Source organism: Hylaeus anthracinus, unplaced genomic scaffold (assembly GCF_026225885.1).
Source record: "Hylaeus anthracinus isolate JK02 unplaced genomic scaffold, UHH_iyHylAnth1.0_haploid 27294, whole genome shotgun sequence".
NCBI lineage: Eukaryota > Metazoa > Arthropoda > Insecta > Hymenoptera > Colletidae > Hylaeus > Hylaeus anthracinus.
In genome coordinates, this window is record NW_026535101.1 from 1 (window position 1) to 24,310 (window position 24,310).

The window sequence follows — 24,310 nt, forward strand, 5'->3', positions numbered from 1 at the left end:
TCTCTCTCTCTCTCTCTCTCTCTCTCTCTCTCTCTCTCTCTCTCTCTTTCTCTCTCTCTTCCCGCCCGTGCACGCCTAAATTCGAAACGAATCGAGACGCTTCGCGAGCCTGATTTGGTTTCCATTATATTTCCCCGGGAACGAATTTTCGAACGAAGTTTTCGCTCATTTTCGCGGCAGAATTTTAAGTGTGCCCCTTCCTCATTGTCGTCGGGGGCGAGGGGGAGCGTTTTTAATGGACCTTTTTCTGCGTTAATTAAATTCCGCGGCTTGCCTCCCTGGGTCGCTCGAGTGCTTCGGATATTTCGTACGGAGATCGGCCGTGCAGGCCCGCCCGTGATGGACGTATTGAAAATCGATGGTGAAAATTGAGTGCGGGGTTTCGGGGTGTCAAGTTCGTGACAAATTTTTGGCACTTCTAATGCGACCGGGTGCACGCGTTCCTGTTGGCAATTCTCAGCCGACGGTATCGACGTTAACCTTAGACGAAATAAAGGGGGTAAATTCAACGGTCAGGCGATCTTAAAAGTGTAATTTCACTCGGAATATTATTTATCGTTGTATGTGTTTTTAAAAGTGATGTTCAAGTATTGTCATTAACGCCTTGACGTACAATCTGTTCGTTTCATGAGCCAGTATAGACTTTGAAAGCGTTTTTCTCCAGCGTCATTTTACAAAGTTTATTCTACATTATCAGTCTTAAACTTTAAATACGAGAATATCGCTAACTGTAAAATAAAAGATAAAAATATCGTGCATTCGCCGACGTTGCATGTGCAAATAAAGTGCGACCAGAAGTTCTGTGTCACCGAACAAACACGATCGACGCGATACGCGATAGAGACATCGACAATACGAAAGAATTCCAGTCAACCTTGACCTAAGAAAAAACTACTTGCTTTTAAAGTCGATTTCCAAAGATAATTACAATTAAAGTATTCATCATCTTCTTTAACGCGACCGATGGCTCAGTTCTTCCAGGCAATTACAAAGATGAAACAAAAGTAGCAATATCTTCTGATCTAAGCGTTCACCGTTCGATTAATTAATGTATTCAAAACGTTCCAACACGAATCACCTAAGAGGAGCCAAAACACCGTGACAATGGAGTCGTCGACGCGTTTAAATGTCGGAGGTCCGGCTGAAAACTTATGGCTTCCAGAAGCATAGGTGTCTCTCGCGATAAGAAAGCGGCAATAATGTAGCGGGGTGACCACGTGCGACCTCTTCGACCGCCTTATATCTCGGATCTGTACTGTACTCAGGCTAATTATAATCAGGCTAATGCCTGCTGGCCGGTATGCGTCGGTACCCACCGCCTCCTGCGCTCTATACCTGGCGGCAATGTAGCCACGTTACTTATCCCCGGCTGAAGAGGGGTAATTAAGATTCGGACACACCCATCGTGACTCTCTTGGGCTCTGACCGTTTCTGCGTAGGGAGTGGTCGATCCCGTGGAAAGCTCGTTCTCGTTTGCATATACACCAGAACGGGATCGCGTACCAGAAACGTCTTCCACGATCACGTTCTTTCTTTCCCCGAAACGAGACGGGACATGGCGAATTCGCGTAGGAAACCCGTTGTCAAACACGAGAAATCCAATGGCTCTAGGATCTACGAGTCCACGATTTCTCATATCGGAGATCTCGTGTTCTCGGGCCTCGCACGAGCGTTCTTGTCGACAGTTACGATCGTGTGGCGAACGTTATGCAAATCATCGTGTACCACCTACAGCGACTTGCCTTTTTCAAGGGTTTTTTTATTCGTGGAATCAGAGATCATGCGGTCGACGAAAGAGGACCGAGGGCTGTTACAACGTTCGATAGTTACGGTACATGTTGCAATTTTAATCGGATTAGATAACGGCTCCTTGAGGGAACGCGTACGATGCTCGCAACAGCCCTTAGCCAACTTCCGCGTGTAATAGTAAATATTGCTCTACTCACCGGAAATTGGAGAACCACTTGACCAGCTGCGCTGTGTTGTTCTTATTGAACTTGATGTCGGGGAAGTACATCTTGAGGATGGACGAGGACGGGTACCTGACCCAGAAGAACATTAGCTTCGCCTTCCTCAGATGCATCGGCGTCAGCGTCGACGAGTTCACCGCGGTTAAGGAAATACTCTTTGCAAGTGCAGAATGCATTCGGTGGAAATTTCTGTTGTGGACTTTGGTTATGAAAAAAGTACGGTATGCTGGCGACTCTCGAATACATCCCATTCCCCTCCCCTCCCTCTCCTCTCTACGCAGTCGCTATCTCACTTATCGATTACGGGAAGAGCACGGGGCCAGGTGAAACGAAACGATCCAGAAGAAGGACGTTCCGTGACGGCGATCTGTTTCTGTATACGCAACTATCTCAAACTTAATCGTGTTTTCCTTCGTATCAAATTGGATTAGAAATCGTACAAGCTGTGGATATCGCGAGGGTAGTAGGGGTCCAACGTTCTCGCCGAGGTTGGCCCACGATTGGCCGTATCCTCAGCGGAAGCCTTACCGACTCCTTATCGGTAATAGGATCTCTTCATGTGGTTTCATCGCATTCTTATTTGGCTAATCCGTGTGTTCAATCTCTTGCGAATCGTCTGTGACTTCGACTGGCTCTTAAGCAACCAGAAAACCTCCCTGAGGATGCGTTCCTTTTTGTAAGAATGAAAACGGAGCCTCTCGTTGCGATAAAGAAATACCGTCGAGAAGAAATTTTTATATCGTAAGGTTGAACCTCTCGAATCATTGATGAAAAAAAGTGCATCTAGTAGCAAAAAGACGGCGCACAGAGATCGAACGCATTAGTACCGATAAGTTACCGATTCGAAAATCGTTGGAGATTTTCAAAGCTTTCACGGAATAATCGGGAAAGAGTCGTCGCGTTCTCGCGGACACTCGATCCGCGTAAAGCCATCTAATTCCGCAGGGAGACGGGAAAATCCACGAGGCGTTTACAATTTTCACGAACACCTATAGTCATTGGGTGTTACCGTCAGCGCGAGAACTCTCATCGTACAAGCGAAGTCGTCGTTCACGAGCGAACGGGTCGACAAGTGTAGCCGTTCGCATCAAACGTGCGCGCACCGGGCGTCGCATTTTGCGTTTGCAGTAACGTCGATGGGTGATAACGAGATGCCAGACTGTAATAAGGGTTATTCCGCCCCGCAGTCACCCTTGCATTATCGAGCTGGTCCTTCCTCGTACCCTTGTAACGCGCCCGCCCGCACCTACGCGTCTGGTGCTTATTATACCGTGTAAGTGACACACCTCCAACGTTAAAAAAGAAGCAACGCTTACGGGGCGATGATCACGATATCGCCATCATTAATCTGAACTGATTTTTAAAAGACGACGCAGGCGGAAATAAGTATATCCCCGAACATAATGCAACGAGACGATCACGAGTGAAAAGATAACGTAATTTACATTACTAATATATAAGTGTCTCAAAAGAGACTAATTCAAAGGTCTAACAACAATAGCATCATCCATGCTAAACTCTTCTTCGTAAGTAGCTAATAAGTGACTACCCTAAATACTTAGTTCGCTCCAAACACCTTCAGACATCTAACCTCGATACCATCTACTTATAATCGGTATTTCCCTAAATGACCACTAAACGATCGTCCCAAAAGGCTACATCCTTGCTCTCCACCTCAAGATACGCATCGAATCGTTCACCCTATCGCAGCCACCCTCTCGTTTGTTGCGCGTACCCGATCCCCGTGAACGCAGAACCGGGAAGGAAACTCGGACAGCGTGAAAAGCATATTCGGATACGTTGAAGGCCGGCACGACCAGTGACAGACAAGGGTGAATTCAGAGGAGAATGGTGAACAGCAGGTTGTGCCGCGGCCATGCGCTCGACCTACCCCAAGAGGAGGGAGTGAAAAAATGCGCCATTGATTTTACATCAAAGGCCGGCTAAAAAGGTGGCAAAGAACGCCGCGCTGCCGATCGAACGACCCGAACCGACACACACAGTTGCAGTTCCGTCGTTGCATCGTTGCCGCCGCGTTTACACGCCCTACCCCGTTCCGCGCGACACACGTCTTTTTTTCACGGTTGTAAGTCCGATATTTGCCGGAGCTTTCGGCAAGTGACAGGACTGACACGTCAGATACCAGTTGTCTTTAACCAACTTCCATCTTGTCGACAATCTTGTAGACAACCGTAAGTAGATCGCGGATGTTTCATGGCAAAAAGTGACTTGGAAAAAATGTACGAAGGATATTCGTTGGGATCCGAGATATTCGTTACAATTAAGGGGATGACTGTTCTCTGGTCCCCTTTGGAACGATCATGAAGATGCATCTTTGTGTTGACTAATATCTCCGGAGAAGTTAACCGCCTTCCTCCTTGAATAATCGGTAAGAGGATCGCTCTTAAAAATTCTTTTGTCTGACAGATCGAACGAATGGCTGCGAAGCGGCCGTAAAATACGACGGAGGTGTAAAACCGAGTCCGATACGGATCGAGTATAAGTTGACCCTGGAGTTCCGTGGATTCTCATACGGCGGGAGAAGTAGTAGAAGTGGCTTATCTACGATAAGTCGAGGAGACGCTCCTGATGGGAAGTTCACGGACCGCCTCCTCTCTCGTTTCCGCGGTTAAATTCCGAAATTGCGGGACAGATTATTGGCTTGCGAAGTTGGGTGAGACTCGAGGCCGAGGGTGGGCCGAGTAGGCAAAGAACTTTCGACCTCGCGCGTTGTTGCCGGACAAACTCTACTCGTAGGTGCAGCCAACATTAGCCTAACTCCGCGGCAAACTAATCTAACATTCGTCCGAGCTTCCTCCGACCTCCTGCCATTCTCTCGACTTCCTTCTCCTTGTTGGCGAACCGGCTTTTTCTCCCGGAGAACTCGACGCGGTTTTCCGAAGTTTCCCCAGCTTCGCGTTCCCTTCTACGGGGGGATGAAAAAAAAAAAGACATTCCTAAGCATCGTCATCAACTCTTTCCTACTGCTTTTTAACGCTCGATTTCGCTCGTCGCTTTATCCAGCTCTGGCCGCGTACTCTTCCCGATTTAATACCGAAAGTTGGACTGTACTTTCTTTGGAGAACGTCCAGACTCTGTTCTTTCGCCATATTGCCGCGTTCGCGTACCTTGGAGCGCTAACCAAGAACATTGGTCGCGAATAGAAACTTTGATTAGATCGGATTGTTCTGGACGTTCACCAACTCCCAAACTATAGTCTCCTCTCGATGTAGCATTAGAAAAGGATATTGTAGGCTGAACTCCGTCGTAGCTGATGTCGCCAGAGTTGCATTCGCTCGCCCGATCGTTGCTGTCCATCCTGAGGTGTCCGTAGTCCGGACTGCCGTGCTGGGCAGCCGCCAATAAGGCAGGATGCAGTATCGCCGGCGGATGGGGTAATGGTGGGGAGTCCCTGAGTTCTACGCCTCCACCTGGAGGACTCGCAGGTAGGTGATGTGGCCCCGGGGGTGGTACCTGACCAGGATGACCCGTGTGAGGGTTGAAGAACGGCGAGTACGGCGAGAACACTTGACTCTCGTGGAGACTTGGGTTTGGTATCGCTACGCTGGTTGGCAGAGACACTGGCAGCATCGGTGGTGGCGCGTGGTAGGGTCTCGGTGGTGGTGGGGGCGGTGGACTCTCACTGCCTCCTTGCGAACAGCCACCCTCCTGCGCCAGGATTCTGGACACGGTCCTCGGTGTGATCCTCGTGTCCGTCACCTGTGAAGGAAAATACTAATTGATATCTTCATTTACAATTGTGAAATTCAAGCTTCCAATGTGTATTTACAGCCAGTCACTAAAATATACGCACGATCGTTTAACGTAGTATACAGAGATGGGTGAGGCAAGATTAACAAAGTTTGAACGTAATAATAGCGGGAACTCTTTTGAAGCTTAATAGCACGTATCGAAGTTTGTTTTTATCAATTTTCTTGTAAACTACTTTGACTAATTTTATTCTGAATATAATAAATATTGGTATATCTTCCTCACCTTACTATAAAGTATACTTTTAATAACATTATAAGCATTATAGAGCGTGTATAGACTTTCGTGACTGACTGTATTCTTATAGATAAGTAATACTAATGTCTACTTCTACACAGGTGAATATTATATTAGAAAGGTAGAATCGAATTATAGGTTTTCAATGAGTTTGGTGCACTAAGTGATATGCCTGAAAATTTTTAGGCATTTTTTTTTGTTCACTGTCAAATATTCTACTGTACAGCTTAAATTTTAATTTCGTTTGGAAAGGAGCGAATAATAGTTAGTAGACTGCACATGTTTACGCGAGTGTGCATAAATGCGAAAGTATATAAAATATCGATACTAATATATATATATATATATTACACTGTTTAAAAGACAAATTTATATTTTTACAGATTCGTATAAAGAATTGAGATTTAATTGAAAGTATGTATCATCGTCTAAACAGTGTAACACGTTTGTTATTGTTAATATTTTATATATTTTTACATTTATAAACATTCTCATACGTTTTTCCATATTTTCGCTTGCCATAAACATTCGCAATCTAATTATTAGAAATTTGTTCGATCTCTAGAAGAAATTAACGATCGAATAATCGAAACTTTAATGCTTTTTAGAACGATTTTCTCATACTCTACGATTGATTATTTTGTTGGAAAGTTAAGAAAGCGATAATTACCTTATGACGTTTCTTCTTGGGCGTCATCACGAGCGAGAGGGCCTCGTTCTGTTCCGAATCCCTGACTTCTCTCTCGTCGCTCCTCATGTTACAGTATTGGTCGCGTTGTTGCTGTTCTCTCTGCTGGTGCTCCCGTTGCTGTTGATGCTGCTGCTGCTGTTGTTGTTGCTGCGCCTGCATGGAGGCCATAGCGTATATCGTCGGCGGTTTCGGTGCCTGAAAGATCGCGTTGCTAGACCTCACGTGCGGAGGCAGTTGGTTCATTTGATTAAGGTTGTTTTCCGTGGGGCCAGAATGAGGACCATGGGGGCCACCAGGCATGGGCCCGATTTGAGGGAAACCCGTAGATTGCGGAGGAGGGGGCCCGCCACTGTGGGGCCCCCGTGGCCCGTTTGGGCCACCGGGTGGTTGTGGTGCTCCTCTATCGACTACTTTCGTCCTAGGCGATTTTCGTTCGAGTACTTGGCTCGCGAGAAGGAGATCCTTGTTTAGTTGTTCGGCGGCAACTTGCGCCGCCTCGCTTTGTTTCCCAAGAAACCTCCTCTGTTGCACGAACCTGGTCACTATACTGTCAATTAGATTCGTCAAAGACGAAGTGATTTCTGTTTTCAGAATATCCGCCAAGCCTTCCAAATCCGCACCAGTGATATGAGGACCCGACGAGCTAACCGCTGCCGCTGCACCTCTAAAGACACTTAACCTCTCTTGGAAGTCTTTATGTTGAAGAGGCGTACTCGTTGCTTGCATTTGTGGCATTTGCGGCGTGGACGGGCCGGTATTGCTTTGACTCTGTTGCTGTGGTTGACTCGGAGGGGGTGGTGGAGAATTTTGTCGTTGCAGTTGTTGCTGTTGGTGCTGTTGTTGTTGTTGTTGCTGCTGTTGCTGTTGTTGCTGTTGCCTCGCCGCAGCCTCCTGGTGTTGCTTCATTCTCTCCAAAGCAGCGTGTTGCTGATCGAGGTAGGCTTTGTGTCCTATATGATACATAGCTGCCGTGGCGTGCGTGTGTTCGGGTGGGATGGCCGGAAGGCCGTTGTACGGTGGTGGATGAGGTCGCGGTGGTCTCGGTGGTGGTGGTTGAGGTTGCTGCTGAGGACTGGCGGGCGCATCGCCGCTCTCGCTCGTGTCCGGTTCCATTCTGCTCGAAATCTCTATGTACTTTTGCTGCATTATCACCAACTGTTCGCGCAGCATTTTCAGTTGACTTTTGAGGTTGTCCTTCTCCTCGCGTTTCTGCCTGATCATCGAAGGATCCTCCTCCTCTTCGCTCTCCTCCTCGTCGTCCATCATCGTGTCGTTGACACTATGCTGGAGAACGTGATGCACTGTTTGCTGCTGAGGTTGGTACAGTTTCCGTTTTTTACAACCGTTCACCGTGGTCGTTTGAAGGGCAGGACTGCTGCGCATCGTGCTGACAATATTCTCGACACGAGCGCGTTTTATTTCCGTCGTCGGCGAATTCGTTTCGATTTTGGGCACGATCGGGCAAGGCGAGTTACTCGGGCTCCGTTTGATATTCAACGAGTCCTGTATCTCCTCCTTGACGGAAACTGACCCTGACCTTGGTTGCGTGGGACTGGGCGGCAAACTCTGTTCGCAGTCCGAACCATCGAGATTGGCCCCAGGCTCCATACCAGCTTCGGTGAAGACGTCCTCTATAGCACGTGCGGCTGCGGCTGCGTCCTCGGCGCTATCCTCGGCATCGCCCGGCATCACGGTATCACGATCACTGTGATTCGCGTTATTCACGAGGTTATTCCCGTCACCACTGTCCTCTCCGCCACTCTGCACTATTCCACTACGCGCACTATCACTATTCTGTTGATGCTGCTGAGGGCTCTGTTGATGCTGCTGCTGAGACTTAAGTAGATCCGCTGTTGTGTTGTTGTTGTTGCTGTGTATACTGTTATTATTGTTCGGTTGTTCCTGAACCGAGAGCGCGGACAGTTTGCGCCCTTGAAGTATATCGCGTAGCATGTGCTGCGTGAGCTCGGCGGTGGCGGGATCGTCGCAATTAACAACAGCACCCGATTGCAAATTCGCGGCAGGATCCATGCCGGCGCCAGTCATCCCATGGCCGCCCTCTGGCGGTGAGCCACCGGCGTCACTGGCCTGTTTGACCTGTCGTCCGAGCAGCTCGTTCAACATCTTGGCGGGGCCGTAACCCGGTGCCCCGAAGAAGCCGAATGCCGCGTGGGCGGAATGCTGCTGAGCGGTTGGACCCGTCGTAGCTGTACCTAAGTGACCTTGACTTCCTGCCGCTCCAGCTTGTTGTTGCTGGAGTTGTTGTTGTTGCTGTTGTTGTTGCTGCTGTTGTTGCTGCGACTGAGACTGATGATGCTGCGACGGCTGTTGTTGTTGCGGAAGCGTTGGCCCGGTGCCACCGAAGATCGAACCGTACAAACCACCGCCGTGAAACGATGGCCGGGAGGTGAAGTGCGGTATACTCGAGTAGTTGTTGCGCGGCTCGCCGGCGTCCACGCGCTGTCTGGTGCGCTTCTGCTTCTTCTGGAGTTGCTGTTGCTTGCTTTCCGTGGTTGCTCCGTAGGGGGCGAAATACTCGGTCTCCTCCCCCGATGACATCATCGGCCGTCTGGTTGGTCGGCCCCCCCGAAGGCCTCCGCGTCCCCTCCCCGCCAGGGTTCCTTGTCACCCCTCCCCTTCGCGCTCGAATAGCCCCTCGTGGCTCGGCGCGCTGCCGCTGCTTCTGTACTCTGTGCTCTCGCCGTTTCCCCTACCACAGCCGCCTTTCCTCGTCGTTCCTTCTACCTTGTCGTCCCCACTCTGATCGTCAACACTCTACCCTCTCCAGTTTCTTCGTCTTCGGCGTCTCCTTCTCCTTCTCCTCCTCCGCCGCCGCCGCCGCCGCCGCCGCCTCCTCTTCTTTTTCTTCCTCCTCCTCCGCTGCCGCCGCCGCCTCTTCTTTCTCCTCTTCTTCCTCCTCCTCCTCCTCCTCCTCCTCCTCCTCCTCCTCCGCCTCCGCCGCCGACGACGTCGGCAGCCTTCTCCTTCCCGACGAACTCCTGCTTCCTCCTCTTCTCCTCCTTCTCCTTCTCTCGCGCCTCCTCTGCCACTTCTTCCGTCGTTCCTCGGTTTTTCTGCACCTTCTTTTCACTATTCCGCACCCCGCTCCTTCCGTCGTGGAGCTGACGCCAACAGCTGGGGCTTCTCGGTGACTCGATGTCGGCGATTCGTCTTCGTCTCGGGACGACGATTTCTCTTAGCGAGTCGCGGCTCGTTGTCGGGACTGTTTCCGCAACTTCCGTTTTTCCTTACGTTTTTACTACGATGACAATTCAAGCCGACACCGCCGCTTCCGCTACAGTTTCTACCGTTGTTACGTTTCTTCGCGACAGTCGATGCGATATTACTCACGTTGATAGCCACGAAAAGTGAGGCCGGTGCTCTCGCGGGCGGAATCCTCGTGCTCCCGCCTGGGAGCTGCATCCTTCGAGCTCACCAAAGGGCTGGGTGCCCCTCGCTCCCTCGTCTCGATTTTCGTTCGCGCGATTCTTCTTATCCGTCTGAAACAGAAGTAACGTCGAACGCCTTTTAGTCGGGTATTCGGATACGGCTCGCCTACCCGCTCAATGAAAGGAGATCGATATTAGACGTAAAGTTAAACCGTGAACCGTATTTTATTTTAAACAAGCTCTGCATATAGACGCCCACTTCCGCAGATAGTACCGACCGAACGGTCTGTGTACGACTGTCGTTGACTTTACTCTTAGACCTCTACTCGAGCCAATTTACTCGCGATACGGGAAAACTTCATTTAATTCTTCACTTCCTACCAGCTTGATTCGGTTTAATTCTCTGCTTGTGCAGTCTTTCAACGTGAAAACGTTCTATATAGGAACTTTTGGTTAACAGAATTAGGTATTCTTCACATATTTATTTAGACAAATTCGATACGATGATCAGGTTCGATAATGATTTGTATGGATCAATTTCTAGGCAATTTTCGTGTAATTCTCATTCATTCCTATTATATTTGTTCGCATTTTGTTTAGACGTTCTATGGGTACAGATGACATTACTCAAGCTTTTAATCCATCCGAGGTAATCTTAAAATTCTTGCGGGAACTTGTAGTCGAATATTTCTAGAATAAAATGAAAATACGGGAAAGAAGGTCAAGAAATGTTTCAATTTCTACAAAATTGAAAATACAGAGTCTACATCTTCACAAACTACAGATGCTTGTTGAAGATTTCGAATTTTCTCATATTTCTCATATTTACCCACGAGATTTTTCCAAGAACATTTGCAGTCTTGACGCGATAACGTCGTTTATGTAATTCGGAGCGATCCACGACGAAACCAGACGTATAAAAATAAAATTTCTTTCGTCGACATAGCCACTTAAACGTAAACCCTGGAAAAGTGTATCGGTTCATCGCACGTATTGCCAGGAAACGTGGATGGAGATTCCTAGCGTTATCGGTTAAAAATACACTGATCGACCACGGGCGACGAGTCGGACAGTCCTTTTGTAACGCGATGTGTTCTAACTTCGGCCCGATGTCTTGCCGAGAGTTTTAGCGAAAGCTGAATGTATAGCGGAACGCAAACGTCGAGATTGGTCGAAGAAGAGGGCGACCATAAGAAAATTACTTGCTGTGAATTTCTTATTCAGAGCGTAGGCAGTTGCGTCGAATCGACTCGTCGTCGGGGATTACACGTTTGTCGTTGATCGATAGCCGGAGGACGAAAGGGGCACAAAAAAGTAATTGATAGCAAATCCTCGGTCATAGACCAGCACACCATCTGGCTTGGTCAAACTCGAGGGTAGAAACAGTCTACCGTTCGACTCGGAATCGTTCGATTCTTTGGTCCCTAATTCGGTGGTTTATCTCGCTCATGAATGTTCCATTTTCGTGCGAGACTCGTAACTATCCAAGAATTCGATAGTTTTATATTCTTCGTGAACGCGTTAATTACAGTTAATTTGCGCAAGGAAAACATTAATTACGAAAATGGTGTAATAACCTTATTTGTTGCGTTAGAGAGCTCTGCTTCTCTGTATGAGTCGTTCATTATGAAAATGGTGTAATCCCGTTGAAAAATAGTATGTCTGCGGGCAACAAAAACAATATTTCTTCGTGAATGTGTCGATTTAATTTCAGTTGCCAAACGCAATAAGAATTTTATGAAATTTACTATTTACTACATTACATGCTATCGCTTCTTTATATAAAACGTTTATTATTAAAGTGGTATAATCTTTCGGAAAAATGGAGCGACTACCACCGAAAGAAACCTACTAATTTCTTAACGAACATGACGTATTAATAACATTCCAATGATCGTAATTGGATCCACGGTGACGTCTCAAGAATAAGGATAATTGACCGGCGATTTCGTACGGGTCAGTTTCTCACGAGGGCCTTTCGCGGCGGACGATAATCGGTAGACATTCGACAAATTCATTCACCGACGACAGGGCTCGATCGTTTCACGATTCAATTGCCGATACGCATAAGTGCGTGGGTACACGCGAGTCGGCCTTCTGCGTTTGCACGCACGCAGCATGATACGCCGGGGCGCTTAGCGTGCACCAATATCAGCGTGATATATGTTTGCGTGAATGTGCACGAGATTCGAAGCAACAGCTGAGCAGCTTAAAGCACCTGCGCTCAATAGGCCGACATATTCCATAGTTTGCCTACGCACGAGCCGCCTGCGTTCGAGGACACGAGTACTCGTCCCTATATATCGACAGAGCGACTAGACGTGTGTATACGCGCCGGCTCATGAAGCAACAAGGAGGCTCAAAGAGAAATGCGTATATAGCAACACGTGGCAAAACCGGCGAATTGGTGGAAAGCACGGGATCGTTGTACTTTTTTTCCTCGAGCTGCGCGCTCGGCTTTCAGCCCGCGCTGCTTCCACCGTTTTGCGAGATCGCGCAAGGAAAAGGGAGAAAACGAGCTTAAAATTCATCGATCATTTGCTCGCTTCTGGAGGATGAATCTAATTGAATATTGATTACCCTGGTCTTTGCCTTCTATTTGTTTCGGGCGGGAGCGGTGCGTCGTGAAATGTAGAGGACGGACGATCCCAGCGGCGAAGTAATGGCCGCGGCAGTTTATTGATACTCTCCGGAGCAGGGATGCGCAAAGTCAGGTCCAATCTCTTCCATTCGGCTGATCTGGCGCGGCTATCGTCAGAAACGTCCTCGAAAGTCTGAACGATATGTAATTGGTCTCGCAATTGGAAATTTTCGTCGGGAATTATCAGTGAAATGCTGGGAAATCGGACCGCCTTTGATTTGAATATTTATTATGAATTGAGAGGATTCCTCGCCACGGTGAAAGTAACTCTGAAAAATGATTTCCTCGTCGATCTATCGACTTGATTATTGCCCGACTTCGATAAGGCTGCTTTCGTTTTCCACGAATAGAAAGATTTCGTTCGGAGATACTGCTCCCCAGCAATTATCTTGGGCGGCAAGGGGGGGGGGGTGGTCACGGGGTGAAAAAGGTGACATATGTTCGAAGGCACGATAAAAGTCTGCGATCGTACCTGCCTCGAAGAACGTAACTCTTCGAGGGGGGTCGGGAACTTCTGTCCTTCCTAATTTTGATCGGTACTTCCCTTCTGCGCTGCCATGCGTGGGACGGGGAGAATAAAAGGGTGTCCGCCGGAAATGGTTTTAGGAACTCTCCCACTGTTCCTGCGACTCGGAAGTAGCCACGCCGTGCTAATTACAAGCGTAAAACTTACTCGACCGAGCTTCGTGCCTCGGCATCGATACCTGTCCGACAGATGCGCTGTCGAATTCGTCAAAACGAAAGGTTACTTCGAAAAATTCGTTTGAAACTGCTTTCGAATTCTCTATCTATGTTTCGTAGAATTTTCTACGATGAAGATCGCGTTTATTCGTTTCCTTTATTAATTAGATAATACCGTAGGTCTTTGCTTGTTTGTATCACAGATTTGAGAATACAGCAACGGCGAACACCCCTTGGTTTGATCTGGAAGGTCTATGCGAATGTACGCTTAAACACTCGTGAAGTAACATTCTCCTAACATTTTCTCTTACTTTCAAATTGTTTCTAAACTGTAACTCCACCTAAACGAACGAGCTTCGATTCTAACAGTGTTTGCACGGTAAACACATTCGCGAGGGACGACAAGTGGATTAGAGCACGAAGAATCGTAAGATTACTGCAATTAAAGGATAAAATCGTTGGGAAATAAGAAACGTGGTTTGTTCGTAGCTGACCACATATTTCGACTGGCAATGACAGTCGCATCGATCGCTTTAGTGTGAAGCGAAAACAGCCTGATGAACGACCAACAGCCATTTCCTGTGCGTCATACGATATTTACCGTTTAAGCAGGTGACTTGATTTGAAGGGGTGATTACAAGTCATGCCGGTGGGGTTGCTGTACGAGATTAGAAAATTACTGAGTGGACGCAACTTGAGCGTTGCGCGTTCTAGTGACATTGTAATGTTCTTATGAAATTTTTGGAGGAAAGAAGAAGTGGAGAGATGAGGAGACAAGAGAAGACGAAGAGATTTAATATGAAGTGATGAGAAACGATGAAACGAAGAGGTAAGGACAAGTTTAATTATAAAATGGAAGAAGAACATTGTATCTACTCAAGAATTGGTATATGCAATGCCATTCTAAAATTCCTACAGACTTGAATCCAACGTAGAAGAGAAATACAGCGGAATGAAAGAACGAACGTTGAGACCAAGAAGAGGATGCTTCAAAAATGAACTGTCGATTACGAACGGAAGTTAATGGAAGGCTGGCTCGTAATTCCGTCGACTTTTCCCGAAGACCTCCATCGTTCAGGAGTTAGGATTTAAGGTAGCCATTGTTTCGAGTTATCGGCGCTGATAACTTCCACCTATAGGTCTGGGTAATTAAAGAAGAGACCTGAACGCAGGAAAGCTGCAGGCGAGCGTTCGTTATTCTCTTACCATCGATCACGAGCTTTCCATCGACGCGTCGACCTTGCATGAAATTTCAAAGGGGAAACTTCGAATCGAAATTTTTTAATGAATCCGCGAACGAAAAGAAAGAAATCTATCCTTCTTGGCCGTCCCGATTCGCTTCCTTTGATAGATTCGCTACCCCTTCTACGGGCGGAGATTTATAAAAATAGAAGGCACAAAGGTCGATATAAAAGGGATGGAATTACAATCGACGGGGTCTATAGCCACTGAAACTTTTTCACCCCCGTCGTGGAACAAGTCTTGACTTGTCGCGAGAAATTCTAGGGATTGCATAATTCAGAAAAGATTTTTAAGTTAAAAATAGGCGGACTTAAAGCACGATTATGTGCAATTCTCTCGCTTTTGCCTCGAGAACACAGGTCTGACCTTCCTTCTTTTCTGCTGATAAACCTATTACGCTCGGATGTACTCGGTATACCATGTAAACCCTTGAGAACAGCAACACCTCGATAAGGTTAAATTCCAATACATCTCGGTCCCACTCGATAATAGCCAGGAAAGCGAAAAATGAATCAACAGGAGGGGAAGAATGGCCTCTTGGTCGATGGTTCGTGTAGATTTCGTGGCTTCCGATCGACGAGGAAGGACAACCGGGTGGAACCCGCAGCGAAAACGAAACAATACTTGCATGTTGCGACCCTAACGACTTCCTTCCGGCAAGGAACGTTGAACGTACAAGTAGCTGGCATGTTTTTACTCCGGCGTGTATCGTGCCGCGCGTACCCCACATGGCGTAATCGAGGTAACGCCGCGACAGCATGTGCATTGGAATTCCACCCCCTGTAGGTGTCATGTGGCGGAGTGTTCGCAGGGGGTTGCATGGGAACCCGGTTATGGTCATCGGCCCATGTCCGTGGCTACGATCCGCACGCATAGCTGAGCCGTTTTCCCCTCGATATAAAATTATTGCAACATTCGTTTCATTATTATCCGCAGACTGACCGAGCACCCTTCCGTGGCACGTACCCGCAGACAGGTAAACACACCCCCGTTTCGTGACGCCTAATCGTGAATGTGTATAGACGTACACTGGCAGATGGTAGCAGGGCGAGCCAGCGTGCAAAGAGACAGAGCGAGAGAGAACTGCGTTGTATATACACAATGATACACGCATACAAAAGCAGAGGCACGGCGAGTCGTGTGCATACACACACGGCTCACACGCGTTCTGCATATTATCGGGCTGCTCCGATGCAACAAGTTGACCGGGTGTCAATTGATGTGTTATTAATTGGAGGTTAATTGCGTTAATGCGCTGCCAACCCCGTCTACCCGCGCCGCCCACCAGTCAACCACCCCCGTGGCGTCGACAGCCTCCCACCCGCCCCCACCACCGCCGCCCGACTGTTTTATTATTATTTTGCATTCGAATCGTTTCGATTCACTGGCACGCGCCCAAACCAAACTTCGACAAGTGCGAGAGAGCCGGATAGAGCGGGAACGCGTATAGCGTGCGTATGAATGAGCGAGAGAGAAAATGCGGGGGAAGGGGATCATTTAAAAGCGGCGGCCTGTCACCGATTTTCATAATTTACAGCTCGTTAAATTTGTTTCGCTTTTTACCTCGCTCTCCGCGATTACGCGACCCAGGGCCATTAATCTACCTTCGGTTCGTTTTCAATGAGTTTAATCGCGTTTCAAAAACAATGTGGGTCAACGCCACGGCCGTGTTATTCCTGGCACGCGAACATGACCTTTCCTCCGTTTTCATTTCGATTTCGGTCGCCATTCATGCCCCCGCGTACCCAGATAATACGCGTGATAATGAGCGCGTCACTTTTACGAGTCGCATGCTCGATGACGACGGGATTTTTCACTATAGCGAAACGAATGAAAACCGGGTCCGTTCCAGACGTGACCTTTCGCCCCGTGCCTGTCGGATTTCGCGTACTTTTTCCAGCCGTTTCGGCCAATTAAAGGGGTAAGCGCCGAATTCGAACTACGCGAAGACACGATGCTTCGATAATCGTCACTTTGGACGACGATGGAAAAATCGTGGTGTCGTTCAGAGTATTGGTTTAACTTATATTTAAATTGGGAGACGAGTTACCGTCGCCTGAATAGAATTGATGAATTTTTCAACGTTATCATGGTACTTGCCAATTATTAATACGTGAGTTTCTGAAGAAGTCTGAGATGTAGACACTAAAATTAAATGCTTGGTTTAACCCAAACAAACATTTCTTGCTCTCACATACCAGTTTCTAGCGAAATCGAGGAAGAACGAACGTTGAACAGCAATATATAAAAGTATAGTGTAAAAAGGTAGCCGACAAGTTGGAGGGCGAGGGGGAGAAAGAAGACTTCAACGTGGCTCCTTTATCCGAAAACGACGGCTGCCAGGGAAAACTACCCAAGGTGCGATCGCAAATCTCCTCGGAGAATTTTCACGAGACTATCTGCAGCCTCTCCTCGATGTGTTCCCATGACTTCTCTCTGTGGGAAACGCTAACGTCTAATATTGAAGCTACAAAAAATCCTGCGGCGCCCGTCGTCCTCCTTCTGGAAAGGAAGTAGGAACAACGGTCCTTGCCCTCAGCGGCGTCGACGTTCCCTTGCGGAGGGGACGATCGATGGTCTTTCCCGTGGTATTTAAACTCGCAGATTTTGATCGAATTTCACTGGTTAAAATATTAATGTACCTGCTATTTCGATACATACGAAAATTTCTCATTTTCTCTAGCGTATAATTTGCTTCGTCGTTACCAAAGGTTTAGTAGAATTCATTTATGGAACGTTTGTTTTCAGGTCTGGCAGTTAGGAGGATGCGTTTCTGGAGAATTTAGAAGAACGTGAAATTAAATTTCTGAGATGGTTTATCCATGAGATGACTTACCCCTTTTATGCCACGCTATGCTTAGACGACGCTATTGTTTCAATTATTGCTCACACAACTGTAATTTTAATTTCAATGAAGCTATCTACAAATCCAATACATCTCCACAACCGCAATCCTTGCAGAATCCTCTGATCAATTTGTCCGAAACATCATTCGGAATTGGAATGAAAAGTAACAAAATTCTAAAGGTGCTTGGAGTTCGTTTCGTGGTCCCCGAAACTCGACGCCGCTGCAAGATCAAGAAGGCCCCCTTGCTAGCATTCAGGTGGTTTTGCCGGGTGGCGTCCACCGATTTAAATGTCCAGGTATCCCCCAGCCGGGATTCAGGTAAGGTAACTTCTCCAGACTGGCTGCACCCTTCGCGACGGTTCCCCAACGCGCAAGACCAAGGAGAAGGGCGAAGAAGGTAGAGGGAAGGCCTCCTTAGGGCCGAGGAGCGCGTGCCAGCTGCCGTTACAAGGCGTAACCGACGTTTCGGCTTCTTGTTGCCATTGTTAGGGGCCCCACCGAGGTCGGTCTAACGTCTTGGAGGACAAACGAACTCCTGCATCGCCAACGTCTTGAGAGTCGCGCCGAGGCGGTCGGTTGACTCGTGCCTGGGTGGAGTAACGGTTTCCCCGTTTCCTTTTAGGAAGCCACGTTATTCTCCTCGCCGCGATCGGGTCGAGATAAGGGTGGGGGATACTGTTGCGTCTTGGGGTTGATAATAATTGCGTGATGGAAACGGACACGGACACGAACGTCCAGGGATCCCTTTGGCGAAGGAGACTTGGAGCGTGAAAGCGGATTTGAATGTTTCGCGCGGAATTAACTGCTCGATGCTAGCAATTGGTCCCTCGAATGAGGTAGGTCAGTCGAGCAAAGGTCGAAAGAGCAATAGACAAGTTTGATGAATCCAGGCGATTGGGCAAGGTTTACAGAGTCGTTTGGTGCTGTGTTTAAAAGGTGCAAGTTTGTGGAGGATGTCAGAAGACTGTGATTTTCTTTTAACGAACTCCTTTTTCTGCAGATAACTTGCGAAGCATTTAATTTATAATATCTCAGATTGATAGTGCTACTTATTGGTTATTGGCTATGATAGACATTGTATAATTAAGATGCACACGTCATCTTGTGTAGCCCAGCTTATAAGACTTGCAGCCTATCTATGAAGGATAAGCGTAACAGTGATAGAGTCCGAGTGGCATGAATGAGAGGACGTAAAGTGAACTCAAACACCACAGAAGTCCTGATTCTGATCGTCGACAGAAGAGCTGCTCCTTCCCCGTGCCAAGCAAGAGTCCCAGATTCGGCTTCGAGTAATCAGCGACAAGTAGATCGAGGAGGCTTAACGACAGACTCCCAGTCTTCCTCTGTTTGCTTTTTATTGGCCACGGGTTACTTTTCGAGGCAGTTATGTAGATACGTTAGCAGCATATTGGCAACCAGGAGCGGCCAGGATTATCGGCATTATTGTCGTCGGCATTTCGTGGCGTGGTCTCCTTATGGCACCCGGCCAACCTGCACTCCCGGAGCTTTTCGCTACGCCGGCTTTTTCCCGTCGTCGATATCGCTGGCCGTACCTCCGAGAGATTGCTTAATTATATTCAATTGCCAAAGTTCCGTGCTTGCGCGTTTGGCTCGCGACGGTGCGCGCTCGGTCCACGTCTGGAAGCCGCAGTTTCGAAAAGTATGCCAGGAAAACTGAAGCGTCGCTTTCGGGTTACTTCCAGCCCGTTATTTACGAATTTATCGCCGCGAAGTGTGTCCCCGCCGCGGACTCTCGAGAGAAATAAAGGGAAAGACGCATTGCTGACGGAAGCTTCGGCGAGCACGGTCGCAAGCACCGCCATTGTCCGCTCGGGGGAAAAACGAGGAAAAGGAACGGGCGCGTTTCCACGTCATTAAGGTGCTCGTATATCGGGCTAGCCGCGATCACGATCGCAGATACGAAGCACGAACGCGAACCAACTCCGTGTCCTGATAATCTGCTTCGGATACGATGGCAATAAAAAAAAAAAATAATAATAATAAAGGATGAGAGATCAGTCCCGAAGATGGAAAGTCGGCCTTCCAGCGGAACAGATGCCGGGAATGGATAGACACGAAACGGGGTTTGGCGTCGTTCGGATCGTGCCGTTGGCTTTTGTTGCAGCTGGACCTTGGTCTACATTCGAGGTTCTCGAAACGGAATGCGTGGGGCACACCTTTGATCGCTCGGAAAACCAGAAACAGCTGGTTACTGCGAATCAATTTATCGAGTGGATGCTGATGAATTAGGACCGGCCTGGAGGTGTCTTTGATTAGATGCGATGCTCGTTACTACGATTCCATTAATTAAGGCAGCGTTGCAAAGTAGAAACGCATGGCGTCTTTTTCTGCTTTGTACAGGTATCGATTCCGAATCGGAGATTCGATGTGGTTCACGAGTACGTGGTTATTAATTCGATCATAAATTAATTCGATCTTTAATGAAACAGTAATCGATTCCGACTGTTGAATATATCGATTTCGATGGTCCAAAGGCCCTACCAACTATATCCATACGATTTATCCATGTGACGCAACAGATTCGTGAAAAGACCGGCGTTCGAAAAGGAAGAGGAAATTGGAGAACGGACAGAAGTGGTCCCGAGCGCAAAGCAGGATCTCTTCTTCTTGACGTTACGAAGCTGAACGCGGCACGTCCGTGGAACGACGCGCGGCAAGCGGTGGTCTGATCGTTTGAGCCAATCATGCCGTGATTGAGTATAATGGACTTGCGTCTTGTCCCCCAGGGCAGTGGTTCTCGCGGCTACTGGAACGATCCGGTATTCACCCTAACGATCGCCGAGCGGTCGAGTAGCCCGCACTTGGGTTGATCACCCGTGATCCGTAAGTGAGTAGGGCACAGGATGAAGGCTGTGTCCGAGTGAGCGAGCGAGCCTGTTGGTATGATAATGAGGAAGGTGACTTCCGACGATCCATATATCGCGGAGAGCGGCCAAGAGAGAAAGACAACTTGATCGGGTGCAACGATAATAAGGACAGAGATCGGACCGGGACGATCGGGAGAAACAGAGACGCAACCGGTGCCGATGGTGGAGGAACGGCTGCGTATGCGTTACGTGTACGCGTAGGGAGCCACGTTTAGCCAAGGAACGGACACTCCAATCCATGCAACACTCCCCCGATCCTACGATTTAACGTAAGCCTCTCCGGGCTCTCCTCCTCTGGCCGTGCCTCCTCGTTCCTCCTCTCCGCCGTCTCTTCCTTCCGCGGCCCTCGGGCGCAAATTGACATGAGAGACAGGACAGAGGAGAGAACCGACGTGCGTCAACGCGTCACGTGTGCCAGCGCGAAACTGGCTCGAGGAGCGGAAGACTCTTCGTGATCTCTTCGTCTCCTCGCGTCGACGGGATCCGGTCTATCCGCGCGCGCCAAATTATGCGAAAGAGGCTCGAGCCCCCGGATGGCTATCGGAAAGAGACGGTTTCGCGGTAGGACAGAGAGGGAAACTGGCCGAGCAGAGAAGACAAAGGGTCTTCTCGCGCTGGGAGACCTCTGACACCCGCGCGGGGAGTAGCCGAGCCAATTTTCCCAAACGCCGTCAATTTAGCTAACCAGCTAAATTCGCGAACGGGGCAAGGAGGGCCCGGGGACACGAGAAACGGGTGAGAAAAAAGAACTAGGAAAGACACGAGGGAAAGAGGGGCTGAAGTGGTGGAATAACGCGATGCGTATTTGCATGAGAAGCAAAGGACTGGCACTCTCGCGGATACAGTGACGCCGGAACAGGCCGGTTCCCAAGTGTCGGGTGAGCCACGGCGCGGTTAATCCAATTGAGTCAATTTGGGTTAACTTGAAGTCGTCTAAACAGCTTGTTTAGGCGACCCATGATGCATGCGTAACCGCCGTGTATCCGGCCCTCTTCCTTCCTACTTTAACGAGACCTTTCTAGACGCGAGACATCGACACCCGGAGTGCATTCACTGTGGGGTGAAGCGTCATGGAACTCGTGGCCAACACGTTTTTTCTTTCCCAATTTTAATAAGAGTCAGATCTCTTAGCAATTTTGGACAACTCGTGTTTCTGATCAGGGTACTCTTTCAACATTCCTCGTTTTTACTCGAAGTTGTTGAAAACTTTGTGTAATTTTCTAAGAACGAAATGTACTACCATCGTTAACACGAAGTCTATTCGGTTGCTTAATCGATACCTGAAACATTTCTTACGTACTCCGGGACATATTAAAATAATTCAAAGCTAAATAGACTACTAGGAGTGTGTGTACAATTTTAAATATTTGAATCCATTTTGTCTCCATTTTAGTTAGAATTAGAAGCATTATATAAAATTGATTCGAAAGAAAAAACAAAGTTGATAGATATTATTCTATTTAATTTACCTCTGTACCTATTCCAAGAGTTGCCGTAAATATTTATCTTCCTTCGTGTATCAGTATTCCAGCAGGTAGACGATATCGCGAAAATCCCCACGTCTTTTTCGGAGCGCGGAGTTTCAGGAAGAGGCGCTCTATTTACTATAATACCGTCCAGTATTTGCGAGCCGGCCGTTTATTTCACGGAAAGAATCGATTTCGATGACTGTCTGCCCGGATGGGGCAAAGGCGCGTCTAGCTAACCACCACCTTCGTGGATGATGTAGTCATTGAGCTCTATGCTGCTCTAGTGCGGAGCACGCGAGTATTTGCCCAGGGTACACACTAGACTCGCCTCCCCAGCTGACGTTGATTGAAGGAATAAGGGAAACGGTGAGCTCTCTCAAGTACCCACCACTACCACCGTCGCCCAACACCACCACCACCATCGTCAACGTTACGACTACCGGCACCGGGTATTGCGTCCTCCCTGTTGCAACCCCTGCAGACCGACCTCTAACCATTTACTCTTCCACCGTCTCGACCAACTCCATCACCGACGTAGGATCATCGCAATGCGCGCGTACCTTATGCACCCGGCGATGCAGCGCGCCGCTTACATCGAAAATTCCTCCTCTTTCAGTCCACGCGTTAATTAAACAGAGTTTACGTGGTTATAAAACGAAACCTTGCGGCAGGACATGAAAGAAAGGGAGCCAGGAGTCGGATGCGATGGGGGTGGACGGAAGGGTGGACGGGCAGAAAGAACAGGAAAAAGTTTCCGCTAACGCGGTGGATGTACGACCGGGAGAGATAACGCCGCCAGCCACGGATATCAACGGGTTCGTGTCTCGGGATGGAGTCCCAGAGGAGGGCTCAGTGAAAAAAAAAAAAAAAAACAGTAACGATTCCGTGGAAAAATCGTGACACGTCTAGACTCTGGTCGGCCGGAGAACGACAGACGGGAGCCTAAGAGAACGAGACCGAAAGCGTGTATCGAGTGGCGGTAATGTTAATGAGGTGACAATGCAAACACCCGGAGCGCGAGAATAACAGGGAAATAAAAATATTATCAAACGCGAATGTCGCGAGAGCGCCGGGTACAAAAGGGTGCGCGACGGGAACGGAAACCGAGGGGGAGGGCGGAGAAAAAAAAGGAGTGGAGTGTAATAAACCTCATTAAGAAATTGAATGTACGCGCGAGCCGTGCCGCTGGAAAATGAATTGATCGCGGACTCGCGCGACGGGGGCCTCGACAAAAGACTGCTCGTATCCCCGAGATATGTAGGCGGGATTCTCAGATCCGGAACTTGTTGACAATGCTACGGAAGGCGATACACCTGGATGATCGCGAGGATCGGACAACTATTGACCCGCCACACCTGCTGAACGCCGCTCATGCGCGCTGACTATACTTTCACGTGGGGACCCACGTGGCCAGTGAAGCTCGTCTCCTGAAAGAGACTGGGCTAGGCTATTTGTGCCGTGATTGCCGTCCGGCCATGATGGCGCGATTATTTACATTGCTTCCGAATTAGTAAATAAGCAACCGGGGACTCGGAAACACGCCGTGACCGCCTCTTTCCGCAGGCGTTCGCTTTGGTACACCTTTTGTGCTCGCCTCCTCTTCCCCGAGAGCCCGTGATATCCAGCGAAACGTGGAAGGGCCACGGGGCTCGGAGGAACAGTCTTTCTCAATGAGAATGCTAATTAGCGATCCGCATAGACGCGCGCGGACGTATGAAAATGTTTCTCGGCGTTTTCATCCGCCTCGCCAGCTAAGTACGTCTCCTTGGCTCGCGAATACCCCGGCTGCTGCCTTTCCGAGCGGTAACGAAGCGAGCTAACGAGTTTCGTCTCGCATAATCGCCATTCTTATCGGTCAGCATTTGGGTCGACACAGGGAACAATGGAGAACCTTCGTAAACTGTTTGCATTTCATTTTCCTGTTCTCGAGGATTGAGAAGACGACCTTTTTTTGAGACGTGGGGCTGGCCACCATTGTTACGTTTGTTAGTAAGGGATAGTTAGTAAAGCATGTAGAAAAGAAAGTTTTAAAGTTCTTAAGGGTAGGCCCCACCTTTCGCGTAGCTTTAGTATTTTATTCACTTGGCAGTGCTATAAAGTAGCGCTTAAATAAGTAAGAATAGGAATTTATACGAGTCAAGATTGAAACGTTGTTGAGAATCCAAAAGAAAACTGTATTTACGTGTAGTTTTACCGAATGTCGAACTTGCGTAACGTGTTACAGGTTTGTGATTACCGAATACTTTACGAACGACCATTACGTATGGGTATTTTGTCCCTTTGTTTGCGCCCCCATCGATGTTCCACTGATGTAAGTGGCTAGCAACTTCCCATTGTTTTCGAAGAGTAACATTTAAAGACGACATACTTCTGTATCAGTTCGCGAATGCCAACGATTCGATAAGAGAGGATTTTTAAAATGTGACTTTAAAGTATAACATATCGTTGTTTCAAATAAAAGTACACAAAACTACGATCAAACC

At 48.3% G+C, this 24,310-nt stretch overlaps 1 protein-coding gene across 2 annotated transcripts; it reads right to left on the reverse strand.

Annotated features, from left to right (window-relative positions):
* Nucleotides 1-1,102: 1,102 nt before the first annotated feature.
* Nucleotides 1,103-9,243, reverse strand: LOC128893236 (homeobox protein prospero-like). 2 transcript variants are annotated; one of them, XM_054154064.1, is made up of 3 exons: nucleotides 6,649-9,243; nucleotides 5,220-5,690; nucleotides 1,103-2,101 (listed from the first exon to the last, which is right to left on the reverse strand). In XM_054154064.1, the coding sequence occupies exons 1-3, from the start codon at nucleotides 9,229-9,231 to the stop codon at nucleotides 1,943-1,945; spliced, it is 3,213 nt and encodes a 1,070-aa protein (XP_054010039.1). In that variant the 5' UTR covers nucleotides 9,232-9,243; the 3' UTR covers nucleotides 1,103-1,942. The 2 variants fall into 2 exon arrangements, with proteins under 2 accessions (XP_054010039.1, XP_054010038.1); XM_054154063.1 differs by having other exon boundaries at nucleotides 5,220-5,705.
* Between the last annotated feature and the right edge of the window lie 15,067 nt (nucleotides 9,244-24,310).